Source organism: Mytilus galloprovincialis, chromosome 5, assembly GCF_965363235.1.
Source record: "Mytilus galloprovincialis chromosome 5, xbMytGall1.hap1.1, whole genome shotgun sequence".
Lineage (NCBI taxonomy): Eukaryota > Metazoa > Mollusca > Bivalvia > Mytilida > Mytilidae > Mytilus > Mytilus galloprovincialis.
This window is the reverse complement of record NC_134842.1, coordinates 41,626,797-41,645,111: the sequence shown is the minus strand read 5'-3', so window position 1 is coordinate 41,645,111 and position 18,315 is coordinate 41,626,797. Positions and strand designations below refer to the sequence as shown.

Below are 18,315 nucleotides of genomic sequence, written 5' to 3'. Positions count from 1 at the left end.
ACTTTAATATATAGAGACTCTCTGTATTCTGTCAGGGACTTTCTATGTTAGTATAGAAAGTCCCTGATTCTGTCTACTGTTTTCTTTGAAATGTTTACTATTTAAGGGGTCATACCACTTGCATATATATTAAAATAAGTAAAACATGTTCAACTTCATCTAAAACTACCTCCACCAAAAACTTTAACCTGAAGCGAGACAGACGGACGACTGAACGAATTAAAGCACGGATGCACAGACTAGATGGGGCATAACAATCTATTAATGAAAGTGAAAATAGTGTGATTTGGCAAAAATGAAAGTAAGGTAGAGATTAGTATAGAAAGTCCCTGATTCTGTTTACTGTTTTATTTGAAATGTTTATTATTCAAGGGATCATACCACTTGCATATATATTAAAATAAGTAAAACATGTTCAACTTCATCTAAAACTACCTCCAACAAAAACTTTAACCTGAAGTGGGACAGACGGACGACCGAACGAATTAACGCACGGATGCACAGACTAGATGGGGCATAACAATTTATTGTTGAAAGTGAAAATAGTGATTTGGTAAAAATGAAAGTAAGGTAGAGATTAGAGGGAGGTAGGACCTTTTTCGGGGCGTCGGATTCGGGTGTTCTGAAGCTCGGGATTTGGGGATTGATCCTTACGGGATCCGGGAATAAATTTTTCGATTTCGGGATATGAATTTCTTTAAATTCTGCATCTCGGGATTTCGGGATCAGGACTCCTCCGACCACCCCTCAAATTAGCCTTAGTCGATCTTAGTCATTTAACCAAGATTCATATCCTACCATTAGCATGTTAGTAAGGCTCTCAAAAGAAAAAGCAGATGGATTGACCTTGAAGCATATTTTATTAGACTTATAATGGTCTATATATAAGCAGTCACATTCATTTGATGTTTGAAACGGTGAAAATTTTTAATTTTGATTTGACTTTTACCAAAAGAAGCATTGTAGCAAAAGAGAAGAATAATTGTGGTCTGAGGCCAGAAACAGGAAAATAATTGAATTTAACAGAAAGGAAACAAATATCGGACTTTGGAAAAAGGTAGAGGGCTTTCGATACCTTTTATGAAATTCTCCATACATAATATCTTTTACAAAAAATCATCCTACAACAGTTCACAAGCTGTATGTGCCCGCGATTTCGCGGGTGTGTTCTAGTATGTATATATCCAACACCATGGACCTAACATGGATAGGGACCGAACAAATCTGTAAGACACATACATTTTTTGTACGTTCAAGCATTCAATTGATTTCAAGGAAAAAATGAAATTTATCTATTACAATCCCTTCAGTTGTTTCAAAAGAAACTATTTAAGTTAACAGACGGACGACGATAGACAACGGATATCACTTGGTAGCAATAGCTTTGAGTTAGATATGAGCTATAAAAAGTCATTGGTAATTTTTTTTTATATCAACATTTATTTTCCCCCATAATTATAATTGGTACAGACATTTAATAGGAAGAGAAATACCTTTTCTCTTTCAAGTAAACACTGATAGTCATCGTACTATACCAGATTGATTTGAAATTGATGAAAACATTATCAGGTAAATGAAAAACGAAATGCGATCATGTACATGTATAGATAAGGAGAAATGTGTCTTTTATATAATATCCATTACCCAAACTGACAGGAATTAAGTTTTAAAATCTGGATAGTTAGCATAAACTTTTGGCAATTCCAATACACACCCACACGTATGGGCTATCGGACGTTTGGCAATTCCTTGAAGATCGACAAAACGAACTGAAATGCAATCTTTAATCATTAGATCTGATCCTATAACAAATCTCAGAAAATCTGAGAGGGAATTGTTGTCAAGGTCCTTGATGAACCGTTGCAAATGCTTACTCACGGTACTTTGTATCACATCCATATCTGTTGGGTACCTTATAATATTATTAACCTTTTTGGGGGTCGGCACAAGTTTCTGATATGTGGTGTCGAAATGTTCTTTCGAAAGCTTTTTGGACAACCGCTTGGAAAAAATAGAATTCCAAGAATCAATGACGAAATTAGGTTCCAAAAGTAGATTATTGCCTTATGTGCTAGCTGAGTTATGATTTCTAAAATGTTCTGGCTGTTTGGTAGTGATTTACAATCAAAATTTTCTAAAATCTCCAACAGGTCGTCTGTATCAACTGAATCAAATTCAGTCAATGCCCGATTTAAGACTTCCTTATCTGTTGGGGAAACGGTACAAAGGAATGTATCTATCAGCGACATAGTCGTTTTTCCATATATTCACTGCTCCATAAAAGCTTTTGAAATTTGAATTGGGAAATAGCCTTCCGGTTCCCACCCTATTACGATAATTTTAGCAACAGATTTCCATCGTTTTTCTTCGAAATCATGGCGAAGAAACGGTAGTTTGTTTGTAGTACCTGTAGTACACTGTTGATAAAAGTCTTTCCAAAATTCTGATAGACAATCTCGAAGAACCCCCCCCCCCCTTCCTCCCCCCGTTATCCTCAGCTGCTTCTGTTCTACCGTTTGGTAGGATCATTTCTATGGATAAAATGATATTATTTTGGTCATTCTCATCATTTTGAAAAAAATTTAACAAAGATTTGAGAACTTGCCCCTGTAGACTTTAACTAATTTGCAATGGTAATCATTTACCATTTTCATGGGTAGCTCGGAAGTTGATGCAGCTTATTCAGCATCCACCAAGTTCACAAGCCGTGGTTGCATTGCATCATGGAATAATTCTGGAATAGTTTCGTTAAGATCTGTATAGGAACTACCGTCAAATGGGGCAAATTGTACATCATTGTCTGTATCATCATTCTGATATTCATTGATTATATTGGATTCAATTGCCGCCATACGTAAAATATCCATCATCGGAGGTTCACTGTCTACAAATTCCTTTGGTGAACTTTTGGTAACTTTTTTTTCTTCTATATGATTCCTTCTGGTATAATTCATCTCTGGTAACCCATCTGATAATACATTATCAGAATCATCATGATGCTGTATCCTCTTTGTTAAACTGTTATCATTACATAACTTCAACTTCTTTCCTTTTGAGTTTTCATGTTTATTCTCCTTTTTCTCTTCTGTGTATAAGATATACCTGAGAGAAGACAACCCTGTTAATTTATATGTTTCTCCAACAGTTACAGAATCAGGCATTTTGTTTCTTGCAAAATCCCAAATGTCGAAAATGAAATTTTCAGTAGGTCCCTTTGCTGAGACTCCTTTTGGAAAAAACTTAGCTTTTGCGTATTCCATAATATCGTTTTTCACTGCACCTATATCTACAATAACATTTCGTGGCCCCCCTCCGTCACGTGTAAGAACTTGCGAAAACGAAGATTTGCCTGTTCTATGGATCCATCCAATTTGTATCCTCCTTTGCCGTTTTAGAGCGTTTGAACTTTTCGTATCTTCAGAATCATCATCTCTGTCGTCCTCACAGTTTTCCTCAGTTGTCGTCTGTAATTGCATTCGCGTCTTAAGAGTTTCAAAAAGACCAGGATTCTTCTTCTTTTACGATTTGCCTACTTTGCAGAAGTTATACAATGCTAGTCTATCTCCATAAATCGGCAAGTATTTCGATAATGATACGTCATCAATAGCATTTATGACATAGACATCAATCTGAAAGTAAAAGAAAGTATTAATTAACATTTTGTTCAATATCAAATGCAAGGTTTTACATTTTTTGTTTTTAAATGACCTATATTTTCTACATAAAAGAGTTATTCTTCTTTACAGAAGGTATTCTATGATAGATTAATAGGGTGAAAGTGTATTTTATCTTTTCAATAAGATATAAAAGGTTGCAAACTAGACGAAATCCTACTGAAGCGTAATTATATAGGGACATAGTAAAAATTAAATTGACATTTGATAAATATCACATAGCTGAGAGGGCGATAGAGCAGATTGCTACCCCGAGAAAACATTGGCGAAGCCAAGGTTGACAATGCTTTTTGAGGGTAACTTACCAAAACTCAAAATTAACACTTAATAAATCTCAAAATTTTTAACATCTCATTCTCGCCGCTTTCAAAAATTATTCAATTTCGAAGTTTTAACCCCAACAAACTCGAAATATTGACTTTGAACTCAAATTTTCGACTTTTCAAATGTCGAAATATTGACTTTTTGAAACCATGATTTGCACGGACGTTTCAAGAGGTTGACAATTAATGACAAGTTTAATTCTTTTCAAATATGGCAGAGGATAACGGACTTTTTAGTTTTAAAAGATTGATTTTCCTTTAGTAGCAGAATTCTATGCTGTTCATCAGTAACTGGTACTATGGATAATATTGGAGTTTATATGTGTTTTACTTCCAAATAAATATTTACTCTCTTCATATTCTTTTACCAGCCTTTTTCTGTTTTGTCTTGTCTTATTTAAAATTTGAATGCGAGTGCATGTATGTATTGTAACCCATTGACGGTTGTGACTTTTGCATAGATTTTAGAAGTTTTTAGAGCTCAGCTTCGTAAGCAATATTGTTATTAAATGAAAAATCTCTTGTACATGGATACATACAATTCTAAAGTTTTAGTTGGTATCTCGACAGACATCTTTTAAGGCCGTAATGTGACCTATAATTGCTTATATGTACTACTTCAGGTCTTGGATGGAGTGTTGTCTCATTGGCAATCATACCACATCTTATTATGTTTATACTTTATATATATATAGTATAGTTTACATATATTTCTCAAATATATATTTTAACAATATTTCGATAATTTTCAAAGTTCATCTTCACAGTTTGGCTAAAATGACTATTTTCACACTACAAAATGTACTATGAATGCAGACAAACCGTAAGTGCGGAAAAATTTAAAGGTATAATAGCATGACCTAGATATATAAATTTCTGATGCATTTTATGTTTCGGATTTTGATATGCATTTTTTTTTCGTTCTGTTAAAGGCACTGAAATAAACAGACTTAAGTCGGGTAAGATGTTTGAGATCTTTCAACAATAGTTTACCTTTATGGCATAAAAATGTCTCAAGAGTACTATAATTATATATCCAATAAATTAAGCGGGGACCTACATCCCTGTCTGACATGGTTCATCTGACCATGACCTCATTTTCATGATTATTTTGTTAATGTTTAGTTTTCTTAATAAGGCAGGTTTCTTGTTAACCATCTAGAACAGGTTAACTATAATTAATGTATGGTAACAGTTTAACGTGTACATGCCTGTCTGGTATGGTTCTTTGACCTTGATCTCATTTACATTGATAATCAATGATATAAAAAAGAAGATGTGGTATGATTGCCAATGAGACAACAATCCACAAAAGACCAAAATGACACAGACATTAACAACTATAGGTCACCGTGCGGCCTTCAACAATGAGCAAAGCCCATACCGCATAGTCAGCTATAAAAGGCCCCGATAAGACAATGTAAAACAATTCAAACGAGAAAACTAACGGCCTTATTTTTGTTAAAAAATGAACGAAAAACAAATATGTAACATATAAACAAACGAAAACCACTGAATTACAGGCTCCTGATGTTTTTTTTATTTGAACCTCATAGTAAAACCCTCATACTACACACTTCCATCATAATTCAACCATGATAAAGCAGGTGAGACATTTCAGCGTGTGCATTCTTGTTAGTTGTTATTGGCTTTGAACTAGCTTTCAGTAACTGTTACTACTCTCAGATCTGTTCTTTTGTCTTTTGTAAGAATGCTTATGTGCTTTGTGTCGATTTGATGAATTTCTTCCTTTTAAGCGATTTGTTTATAGATTGTTAATATTTGGTACTGTTTTACAACTGTCCAAGGCTAAGGTGAGTGGCAATAACAAACACGTTTAACTCCGCCACATTCTGTAATTGCCTGTCCCAAGCCGAGAGCCTATAATTCAGTTGTTGTCGTTTGTTTCTGTATATGATATTTTGTTCGTTTATTTTTTTGTACATAAATCAAGCCGTTTAATAGCTTGCTCATTTGAAATGTTTTCCCATTGCAAAGCCTTTTATATCTTAGTAGGCGGTATGGGTTACGCTCCTTGTTGAAAGTTGTACGATGATCTATAAATGTTAAGTTCTATGCCATTTGGCACTCATACTCATCTTTTTATTCTATAAAGAGATCTAAATAAAAGAAAATCAAATGTGCCTATAACAAACAAGAATGTGTCCATAGTACACGGATGCCGTACTATCATTTTCTATGTTCAGTGAACCGTGAAATTGGAGTCAAAACTCTAACTTGGCATTAAAATTAGAAAGATTTTATCATATGAGGGGAAATTTGTACTAAGTTTCAAGTTGATTTGACTTAAACTTCATTCAAAAGTACCTTGACCAAAAAATTGAACCTGAAGCGGGACAGATGGACGACCGAACGCGGCAGACCGGAAAACATGATACCCCTAGATGAGGCATAACAAAACACGCATCTTTAACATGTATATAAACATTACAGAAAGTTTCAAACATACATGGAGTAGCAAGTTACAGATTATACAACATATGCACAAACCCCTGCATATATTATCAAACAAGAGAGCCTGTGTCGCTCACCTAGATCTACTTAGGTTTGTAAATCATGTAGTTTCAGATGAAAAGATTAAAAAAAAAATATGACAGACGACGGACGCCAATTGATGAGAAAAGCTTAGTTGATCCGTTAAGGTCAAATGACCTAAATTGGTTACGTTCATTATGTAAAAAAATGTACGTAAGTTTGTCAAAGCCCTTCATAACATCTATATATATATTAAATAGCAGCAGAGTTTGAAAGCATTTGTTAAAATATGAGTTACAAATTACACAAAGTAGTTACCCCTAAGCACGGACGGATGGACGGGTTAAGCGGGTACTACACTTTTCCGATGCTAGGTGACGCACGTAAAAAATGCAATAAAAGTGCTGAAACTCGATTATTTTATTTAACCAGGTCTAATTAGTGCCCGGTAAAAAAGAATACAAGAAAGTGTCACTTATTTTGTACCAGATAGTTCCAACACATAGCTGTAACTTTATGAATATGTTTAAAATTTGATTAATTCAGGTAGCAATGAAAGCTTTTATATAAAAAAAAGAACAGTAGATCACTTTGTGAAAATATCATTTTCAAAAATAACAAAAATGTATAAATTTGATAAGAGGACATATTTTGCCTGCTTCTCAGATCAGAAGCAATTGTTTTAGTACTATCACACTTAGTTTTTATATTCAATTCAAGGTATTATGTTGAATTTTGCAGCACAAATCTTAGAACTAGTGACCACAACTTTAATATAGAGACTTGAAGATACTGTATCACAAATACCCCACCAAGAAAGAATTTGTAAAAATTGCAACTAAAATGAATTTATTTAATGATTTTTTTTGGGGGGGAGGGGGGGCTATGGATTTTTTTGGAAAAAAGTTTGTTTCCAGTTTTTGGAGAAAAAAATAATTTGATTTTGACCCTGAGAAAAAAAAATGTTTGTTTCACCCTCAGCTGCCACTATATGTAATGCTAAAATTGAAAGAAAAAAACAAATGTTTTCGACTTATCTCCCAAAAAAAAAAAAAAAATTGTTTGTCGCTGCAGGCGAAAAAAAAGTATAACCGGAAAAAAAATCCATAGCCCCCTCCAAAGTAAAGAGGTGCGGAAGACCTAAAAGAAAGGACATGGGGTACCAACCTCTGGTCGGAGATTTTGACCTTGACCTTTGGCGTAGTTATCTTGACATTTATCCAGACACACCTTATGATGTGATACATTATCATTCAATGTATCACCACTGAACTCCAAACCATGTTTTATAGTAGACATAATCTTTACCAATGAACCTGGTGTTCCGAGATTTGTCCTCAGTAATTGACCGTGGCCATTGACCTAGCGATTTGCATAATAAACGTGACACCCCTTTTAACAGTCGTCAAGAACCATGTCAAGTATCTTCTCTAAACTTCGAACCGTTCTCAAGTTAAACAGCGTATACAATTTTTCACGTACATTAGACATGGGGTTCTCAACTTTAATCTAAGTTTTTGATCTCGACTTTTGACCTAGAGTCGTGCATACATTACGTCACACCCTCTGGTGTAAGTGAATAACCATGCCAAGTTTTAACTTTGAAATCATAAAAGTTTTCAAGTTATAAAGTGGATACCATCTTTTTACCCTTCGATATGGGGTTCTTTACTCTGACCTAAGTTTTTGACCTTGACCTTTGACATACATTATGACACACCATCTGGTATTAGTGAATATACATGCCAAGTCTAAACTTTGAAATCATAATGGTTCACAATATATATAGCGGACAAGAATTACAATGGACAAACTGGTCACTACAGGTAAATTACAGGCGAAGATTATTTTTCATTTATCCTTATTGATCTCTCCCGTTATCTAGTTGTACAAATGATATGAATTGTCAACCATAACATGTATGACTGTTGTCCTCAGCTCACCACGGGGAGATTAGAAGTATGATGTCGAGCAGGATAAGTCAATTCAAAACGCAATATGTTCACATACATTTAACATCAAGAAGTAAGACCTAAGATAATAGCACTCTATTTATACTAAAATGACAAATTATACATTAAAATCCATAAAAACGATAACATTAAAATCATAAATCTGTTAACGATTTTGTCGAGAATTTATAGGCTACACATCTAATAAATTCCTTGTTTGTAATTTCGTCTCTTCTATATTTGTCGTTATTGTCAATAACGAAGTTCGTTTTTTTGTATCTCTGAATTTTCTTTACTTAAACATAAAAAAAACAAACCTTTATAACAAAATTTTACCAATATACCTTCAAAGAATATAGTACATGTCAAAGTATTTGCTCTACTGTGTTAAACTGTCAATGCTATTAGGAGCAAATACAAACTGTCAATGCAATTAGGAGCAAATATAAAATCGGCGCAAATAAAAAAATGACAATGTTAAAAATCGGCGCAAATGTCATACGCCCGGTTTTGTTAGCGGGGATAATTATGTATGAAACCCATTTTTTAATGTTAAAGACTAAAAAAAAATTAGAAACATATTGTACATATTTAAAATTTCCTAAGGGTGTAAACTACTGCGTGGTACTTGTATTCCGAGAACAGAGGATATAATAACCAATTGAAGAAGACACAAAATATTTCTTGTAACATTTCCGGATGTATTATTTTCTCTGCCTTCCTCATTCATTTCTGAGTTTTATAGGGTAGAAATGAAAGAAGACAGTTGAAATTAATAAATTAATTTAGGATGCATTATTTTAACTGTTTATTAATGGGAACGATTGATTATGTCAGTTGCAAAAAGGTTAATACATTAATAATTTTCGAACTTCTCTTGATGTATCAGTATGAGGGGGTGAACAGGGGGCGGTAGCAATTCCCACATCTCTCCCATTTATTTCAACTTGAGGGGGAAAATTCCGTCCCCTTACTCCCGGGTTCCCCCTGTCCAGCGCCTCCAGTATGGATATGTTTGACTAAATCAATGACCTGCATGTTTGTAATTTTTCTAATGTGATACTAGTAATGGTCAAATGGGAAATCAATCATTGTCTCTGGCCTTCTCCGGAAAGGTAAAGAGAAGAAAGGACTCCGTAGACCACACAACCTCACATTAATGCATTGTACAAGTTCTATTTATAAATGATTCTTAAATTACCAATGCTATATATATAGACTGTTTAAAATATGTAAAACTATCGAAAACATGTTAATAAATAACATGCAAAATTGCTGTTATATACTCCTTATTATTATGGCTAAACTAAACTTTGAAGAATCAAGGATTAATTTGGTATAGCAAGATACCCTTTTTGTACACCTATTACTAAAATAGTTGTCTTGAAGGCGGTTTTAAAATGTGACCATGTGTCTCTTTTGGACCCCACATTTCATCTTTTGGGTTTGTATGGCGAAAAAAGAGGGGGGAGGTTTGGGCGGGTGGGGGTGGGGGTTGGGCTTTCATGTCGGTCAAAGAATTTGTTCTCAGCTTGATTCAGATCCTAATTTTTTTTTTTAGAACAACCCAAAAACATTTTGTATTTAAATTTGAGTGTTGAATTTTATAATTATTTATCAAACAAAATTTGTAATAACTCCTTCCTGAAAAGAACAAAAAATGTTTTAGATCTATATTATGTATGTCTATTAGACCAATGAAATCATTGATGAAAAATTATAAAATTCAAAACTAAAATTTGAATAAAAAAATAGAAATCATTGATGAAACCCATTATGAATACATTTTTTTTTATTCTGAAGTAGATAATAATTTTCTTTTAATCTTTGGAATGGTCAACTGATAAGTTGTATGGCTTCTTACAGGTAAATCAGTAATTTTTTTTACAGTTGCGTGTATTCTGGGTTGTGAAATACTTTAATTTTATGGGGAACATCCTGTCCATGTGTAATACTTAGTCTATATTCCAACAGATGACATTACACAAATTTTTCTTCTGTTAAATGAACGATTTGTATATCATCATAACTTGCTATTTATATAAACCACATTTGTGTACAATAATTTTTTACCATATTAACATTGAATATTATGAATGTAGAGAGAAATATGTCTACAGTATGATTGGTTTTAATCATTTAATTAATAAGATTTAGGAATCAAAATTTTTAATTTTTTTAAAAACCCACATTTAAATTGTTTTATATCAACACAACCACATTTAAATTATTTTATACATTAGATTTCATAGCCATATATGCATTTGTAAAAAAATATTTAGATACCCAGATTTTCAATTATTTGACATGCCCAACTTTCATATTTGTTGTAAAAAGTGTAACTTAAAACAACAGTATATTATGTAAAGAGAAATAAAGATTAAAGTTTTATCATGAATATTGGTCATGATTTGTAAAACTCAGAACTGTCCAGTAAATTTAAGACACAATTCAAAATGTTCAGAACATGTCAAGCCATACTGAGAAAAAATAAGAATGTCGAGAATATGTCGAGAAATTTCAAGACAGTATTCAAAAGTCAAGAATTGTCAAGAAATTTTAAAACAATATTCAGAATGTGAACAATATGTCGAGTAAATTTCATACAAAATTGATATAAATGAGAATTTGTCAAAAAAAAATTAAGACACAAGTCATACTTTTGGAGAATGTCGAGTAAAAGTTCATGCAAATCAATACAAAAACTGGTCTTTTAAGACTTTTCGACTTTTGTAGTGTAAGTAACACATGTATTTATGGTTTAAACTAAAGAAAAGAAAAAAAATAAGCTTAAATAATAAGACTATGAACTAACATGCAGTCTATGTATATATACATTGTACTTTATGATTGCAACTTCAAACAAAAGCATAAATGATAATAAAGCACACAAGCAAAAAACAGATGCATAAGCAAAAACAAATTCAAAGCAGCAATATACTTACTGACAAGCAAGTCCTACAAAAGATTGAACAAATTTAATATGTATAAGTTGGGAATTGTATGATAAGTATTTCAGTCATAGAAACAACAAAGAAAAGCACTGTATACTATCGTGTAGCCTGTATTTACAGTTTCTAGAACTAGTCACAGTCATACATGTACTCGTATCATCTCACACAATTAATTGTTTTGAGCGTGTTCCACACATCCTTTGAGTTGAGTCGTGTTTCTAGGACAAGGACTATGCCTCTTATTTTTATTCTGGTTTGTAATTTCTCGTCATTTCTTATTTTAAATGCAGCTTTTGCGAGATCATTTCGTGCCTCTTTCATTATGACAGGTAAATCATCAACTATTCTGATTTTTTTATTTGCAACTTTGTATGCATTTTGCATTATCACTTGTTTGTCTTCGTAATGCATAAATCTCACAATAATAGCATCTGGTCTTTTTTGGCCAACAACTGGGGCTCTTGATGGGATCATGTGGGCATTTGCAAGGGGGAAACTATCTGCTTTGAACTTTTCTATTCCCAAATCTTTCACAAAGAAATTGTCTACAACTTGCCATATGTTTTCATCTTGTTTTTGTTTTATATCGTATATGAGAATATTGTATTTACGCTCATGTTTCTCAAAAAAAAGTTGATTTTCTTTCAATGCGAAAAGTTTGTCGTCAAGGTTTTTTTTCTTCAGATATTCCATTTTTTCCATTTCTAGAGTATTGAGTTGTGACTCTATGTGCCCTATTCCTCTCGCAAGCTCGTTATGATCTGTTCTAAGCTTTTCGACCTCAGTTTGTTTAGTACTAAGATCTGACCTTACTTGCACCACATCTGACTTGACCTCAGTAATTAGATGTGTTAAGTTTTGTTCGACAGAGTCTAGCCTTGATGTAAAGAGTGTTACCTTTGAATCAATACCCATGACAACAGACTTAAGATCGGCAATAGCTTCTAAAGTTGTCATATTATCGTGTGGTAGACCTGACAAGTTCAGATGTAAACAATCAATGTTCTCACATCTGACGTTGATTATGTAATCATATAATCATATAATTAAAGATATTTACACATTATTCTGAATTAAAGCAGACGTAATTTTAAAGTTGTCAACTGTTTACATTGTTTTTTCCCGACAAATTACTTTTTCCTAGTGGACATATTACTTTTTTCTTTGGCTAGTAAATTTCGTGGGTGCCGCCATGACAGGGGCAGACAGATATATTGGTTTATCTGTTGGACTTGTCTACTTTTAAAGGATGGTCGTTTACCTAGCGACTTTTGTTGACAAAGACTAGCTATAATACAATAACTTAATGTTCTTGAATTTTACATTTGTATACTATTAAGCATTTTTCTTCATACTTACATATTTTTACAGATCCAATTAGAAAAGATTCGGCAGGCAGAAACAGAAGTCCGATGGCAACAGGAAGAGGATATTGATGACTGCAATAATTGTAAACAACAATTTTCTGTTACAAAAAGAAAGGTAAAATACTTAAGTTCACGATTGGAATTTTAATGGCTTGGAACTGAAGGATTGATTGAATTTTTGTTGCTTAACGTCCAAACATAATTATTTCATGCATGTTCATGGCTAGAATAGAACTGAATGAGCAATTTCCCAAATATATAAAGGATGTTTATATAACATATATTAATAAAACAAGATATGGTGTACATTTTAGTGAGACAGAAACCAAACACAAAACATCTTAGTTGTCCGAGGTGTTTATGGGTCTGTGTTCTACTCATCGTAGATTTTCATTTTAGAGTGAAGTAAAAACTGTAGATGGACTTACCAGTAAAATCGTTGGAGGGAGTGATGATGACATAAGTGAGTACCCCTGGCAGGTGTCATTACAGCTGAGAAGTAGTGGAAGTTGGTATCATATTTGTGGAGGCTCTATCATCAACAACAAGTGGGTTGTTACAGCAGCTCATTGTGTAGATGGAAGTGCGTAAGTTTTCTTTTCAATTCATTGGTTTATGTGGTAACTGATTTTAAGTTTATACGGTAGGTTTAAAAACATGATGTAAAACGATCCAATATCTAAAATTCGTCAAGTTAAATCCAAATTACAAATAAATATTAGAGGCAGAATGAAGAAAAGAGACAAAAAGTTTCAATGATCTGACAACACAATACAAACCAAAACTAGTCTATAAACCGATTGTATTTTGACTTATTTATTCCCAGTATGTAGATGTCTATACATGTATGCTTTAATGTGCTTTAAGCAACATTAATATATCTTGATAGTCTCTGTAATTAAATTACCCTCTTGGCTAGGCCTAAACGTAGTGCTTTTAGAAACTGTATATACAAATTATATTGGTAAAGACAGTTCGCTAACATGGTATTGGTTTTAGTTTTAGTTTAGTTTTGTTGGCTTGCTTTCTGATTATTAAGTATATTCTACATTTCTATAAACGATACTTGTATATAATTGATATACATACACACACGAATCTTCAAATTAATTTGATAACTTCGACTTCCCTTACTGTTTAATAGAAATCTCGATAAGAGAGTTAAATTGAATAAATCGTCCAATATTTCCCATAACAAATAGAAGACAAAAGTAAAGGAAACTTGAAATAAACAGGCCGTAATCTGTGATTATAACATTTGTATAAACGGAAATATATTATTGAAAAGGTTTGTAGATTATAGCTCGTGCTTTCATCTTTTTTACTTTTGTATTATTATGGTATGTTCTTTCTGTGACTTCTTAAGCATGTTTAAATATTTTTTTTTTATTTTCTTGTTCATAGAACAAACAACCTTCGAATTGCTGCTGGGACAACACAGTTGTCAGATACTTCAAGGACAGTAAGAACCTTAAGCCGTGTTATAATGGTAAGTTATTTTTTAACTATCATTATGGGCTTTGGTACCTAAAAATCAACAAGATATAATTTAATTTGCCAGAAGCGTGTTTTGTCAAACAACTAAGACACAGCAGTGACGATAAAACAACTTAGTTTGAATGCAAGATCAATTATAAAGTTCAAAAGTATTGAAAACAATGAAAGAGAAACTGTGGCTTAAGTCATCTATGCTTTGAAATTGATAAACATTTTGCAAACGAAAGAGAACTACACAACAAATTGAATGAATAAAAAATGACAACATCAATCATATTACTAGGCCTGTATGATTCGGTCTAGAACGTTACGTCCAACAACAGTAGTAGCGATCATGTTGTTGTAATTACTCATCAAATATATAGGGGGATGCTCGAACTTAGAGATACAAAATGTTAGTTTCCTCGATCAAATACGTTCACATAACAAATTTGATGACGTAAGTAAAGTTTTTCGAATTGGGGATGATAATCATTAGCAACGTTGCGAAAACAAAGCGTTCAATTTGAATGCATTATTATATGCCCTTGCTACTGCATCGTATGCCCTCAATGTTAGTAGTGCTAGACCAAGTATCCAAGTGACATTGCTTATTCATAAATAATTATAGAATCTAATTACAAAATCAGTACATAAAAGTTTTAAAACGAAACTCAACGTAAGAAAAACTTGAAAAAAATCTAATTAAAAAAATGTATTGACTTTATCAAATGGTTTTATGTTAGCGATAAAAAGCTGGTACATGACATCTCTAAAAACAAAAGTATCCAATAATACACATTGAATAAATTCAAACTACAAAGATTATACACATCTAGTTTATATGTTCTTGCTAACTGTTACGAAATTAAAGGCTTCCAAGCTATTATTGTAGTATTGTTTGATATCACAATGACATTGGTCATTACGATCAAAATAAAGATCTTATTAAGTAATTTAATACATAATATATTCATAACTAAGCTTAGCGTAAGCAAAACATAAGCATGTATTGCAAAGTAGTTTTACAAATGGTTTCATTAACATATGTGTGCTTGGGAACACATTCAATAAATGCAATGTACAGAGATTTGAATAAATTTGTTATCATCTAATTTCAAACTCTAATGAAAATTACAGCATCCAAGTTATAGTGGTAGTGCAGCTGGATATCCAAATGACGTTGCCCTGTTAGAATTATCACAGTCTTTGTCATTAGGTGGAAACTTGGCTGCGATAGCTGTTCCTTCAACTCAGGATTTTACCGGATCGAGATGTTTCCTTTCAGGATGGGGCCGATTAAGCGGAAGTATGTTAAATATATGATATCAATAGAATTAGAATTTTATTTTTATGTTAAACTTTTTTTGTTTTTTTTTTTTAAATATTTTTCATTTTCTATGATCTCATTGGTCGCCTTGAGGTAAACATATTTGATTAAATGTAATATCTGTTTGATAAAAATCAACCCAAAATGAGAATGCAAATAAAAAACCCAGCAATTCATGGTCATCGTTTTAACCTTAACTTGATTTATAGGTGTACACCTCCATTCTATCGGTGCATATGTATATGTTACTTCATATGTATATAACGTCTTAATTTAAGCGTTTAACCTGTATGAATGCTGGAAGATTTGTTAGAACTCTCATATCTCTAGCTGGATAAAATCAGACTTTGAGATAGCATTTGATACATGTGCAGTTAATTTACAAATAAAACAAGATTTTACAAGCTTTACCATTTATCAGGTGGAAGCAGCCCAAATATCTTACAAGACGTCGAGATGACTGTTATCAGCAATTCGGAATGTACAACAAGATGGGCATCTGTCAATGGTGCTACTATCAATAGTGGACACATTTGTATACACGAAACTGGTAAATCCGCCTGCAGTGTAAGTGTCTATAGATATTTACCATGGCATTTAGTGTTTAGATTAATTAAAAGCGTATCACAATCACTTCGTTGAGTTAACATTTAAAGATGAAGCTCAGAGATAAAAACCTAATGTTGACTAAATAGACCATACACTATGAAAAAGATAGAGGAAAAGAAGAAAATAAAACGTTAAACGTCGTATTTGCCCGAAAGATTTGTTATGTTAGTTTTTGTTATAAAAACACAATCTATGAAAAATGAATAATAGAAAAAGTCGGATGTAAGAGTGTCATGTGTTATAGAGCCTATGGGATTTACTGTATTATATGCCCTTTTTTGTGACAAAAATTTGGTAGGAACGCTCTGAAGCCATGCAAAATAAAACGTTAAACGAAAGATTTGTTATGTTAGTTTTTGTTATAAAAACACAATCTTTGAAAAATGAATAATAGAAAAAGTCGGATGTAAGAGTGTCATGTGTTATAGAGCCTATTGGATCTACTGTATTATATGCTTTTTTTGTGGCAAACATTTGGTAGGAACGCTCTGAAGCCATGCAAAATAAAACGTTAAACGAAAGATTTGTTATTTTAGTTGTTTGTTATAAAAACACAATCTTTGAAAAATGAATAATAGAAAAAGTCGGATGTAAGAGTGTCATGTGTTATAGAGCCTATGGGATTTACTGTATTATATGCTTTTTTTGTGGCAAAAATTTGGTAGGAACGCTCTGAAGTCATGAAAAATATGTTGATGCCATTATAGCATTCAATAAGGCCTCAATTGCAAATATCTCATTTTTCAAAAAAAATTTGTACGAACTAGAATTAGGATATCCGATGTCTATAGCGTTTGTATTGGATTGTGGAGTTTAAATATATCGGCCTCGAGTTTCATATAATAGACATTGTTTGTTGAAATATGCAATAACATTGTTACTGTGAATGTTCCTGTAAAACACACTTATAGTACCTTAAATATTTGGTTGACAAGAGAATTCGACGTGTTGAATATGTATATGTTATAAGGTTTTTAACTGATGTTTTTTTTTTAATTTTAGGGTGATAGTGGTGGTCCAATGACATGCTACTCTGGAAATACTCCATATATCGCTGGTGCTACGTCTTGGGGAATCAGCACATGCTCTGGAAGCTTCCCAAGCGTCTACGCCAGACTGACATCTCTCAGGTCATGGATCAGTACCTACGTCAACATCTAATTTCAAGAGATAGACGGTTATTTGAACTTACTGCTGTTATAATGAAATAAATACAATAACGCATAGAAATGTAGTTTATTTTATTAGATTCCTTTAACCTTAAACATGTCAAAATAGAGCAGAGGTTGAAGAGCATCGGGGAACCAAATCGTTACTCTACCTATAAAAACCTCACAAAGATCAGTCTGTACCTATCATTTCTTATACCTATACCAAACCAATAGCAACCAAAACTTATAATTACAATTATATTAAGAAGTTTACAATAATGGTCTGTTAAAAACAAAACTTAACAACAAAATAGATCATTTCATCTCCCAAAATCTGAATTTTTCTATCTTAATATCAACATTCCAGTCACGCCTGCATACGGAGTATGCATCTCCCTATTGATTCAATATAACAGAGCTTTTATTTCCCATCATGATTTCCTTGATAGATGGTTGCTGCTCACGTGGAGGCTATCAAACCAAGAGTACTAAGTGGTTAAGTTGAAATCATCCCTTTATAAATTTAATGGACGGCATCAGGAGTTGATTGACCTTTATGGTATATCCGTTTCACAGATGACAGCATATATGTTCAAAATGTTAAAAACTACAATCCCGTCCCTTTTTCCAGGAATGTGACCTACTGAATTAGATTTGTTACCGGGTTTGTACTTTTCGCTAACTTGATCAAAACAACGGGTGCCACATGTGGAGCAAGATCGGCTTACCCTTCCGGAATACCTGAGAAGCTTCTAGTTTTCTGTTGGGTTTCGTGTTGATCAGTTCTTAGTTTACTATAATGTGTTTTGTTTTCTTTTTTCTGTTTCTTTTTTTTGTTTTTTTCAGCCGTTTGTTAGTTGATAATTCACCTATGAGTTTAAATGTCCATTTGGTATCAAATGCAATCATTTTGCGTTTTGTTTTAACATCATCTGCAGTGATTAAAACTATCCAACAAAACTCCAAAAGCAGATTTTATTTTT

At 32.8% G+C, this 18,315-nt stretch overlaps 1 protein-coding gene and 1 pseudogene across 1 annotated transcript in view; one reads left to right on the top strand and one right to left on the bottom strand.

Annotated features, from left to right (window-relative positions):
• LOC143075832 (fibrinolytic enzyme, isozyme C-like) overlaps positions 1 to 17,411 on the top strand; it is a 125,697-nt gene extending 108,286 nt beyond the window's left edge. Inside the window, exons 3-7 of the mRNA XM_076251410.1 lie at positions 13,166 to 13,353; positions 14,171 to 14,255; positions 15,383 to 15,551; positions 15,994 to 16,139; positions 17,184 to 17,411. Coding sequence (XP_076107525.1) covers positions 13,166 to 13,353; positions 14,171 to 14,255; positions 15,383 to 15,551; positions 15,994 to 16,139; positions 17,184 to 17,342 — 747 coding nt within the window. The 3' untranslated portion in view covers positions 17,343 to 17,411. The remainder of the gene's footprint in view (positions 1 to 13,165; positions 13,354 to 14,170; positions 14,256 to 15,382; positions 15,552 to 15,993; positions 16,140 to 17,183) is intronic.
• On the bottom strand, positions 1,627 to 3,624 carry LOC143076920 (uncharacterized; annotated as a pseudogene).
• Positions 17,412 to 18,315: the final 904 nt, after the last annotated feature.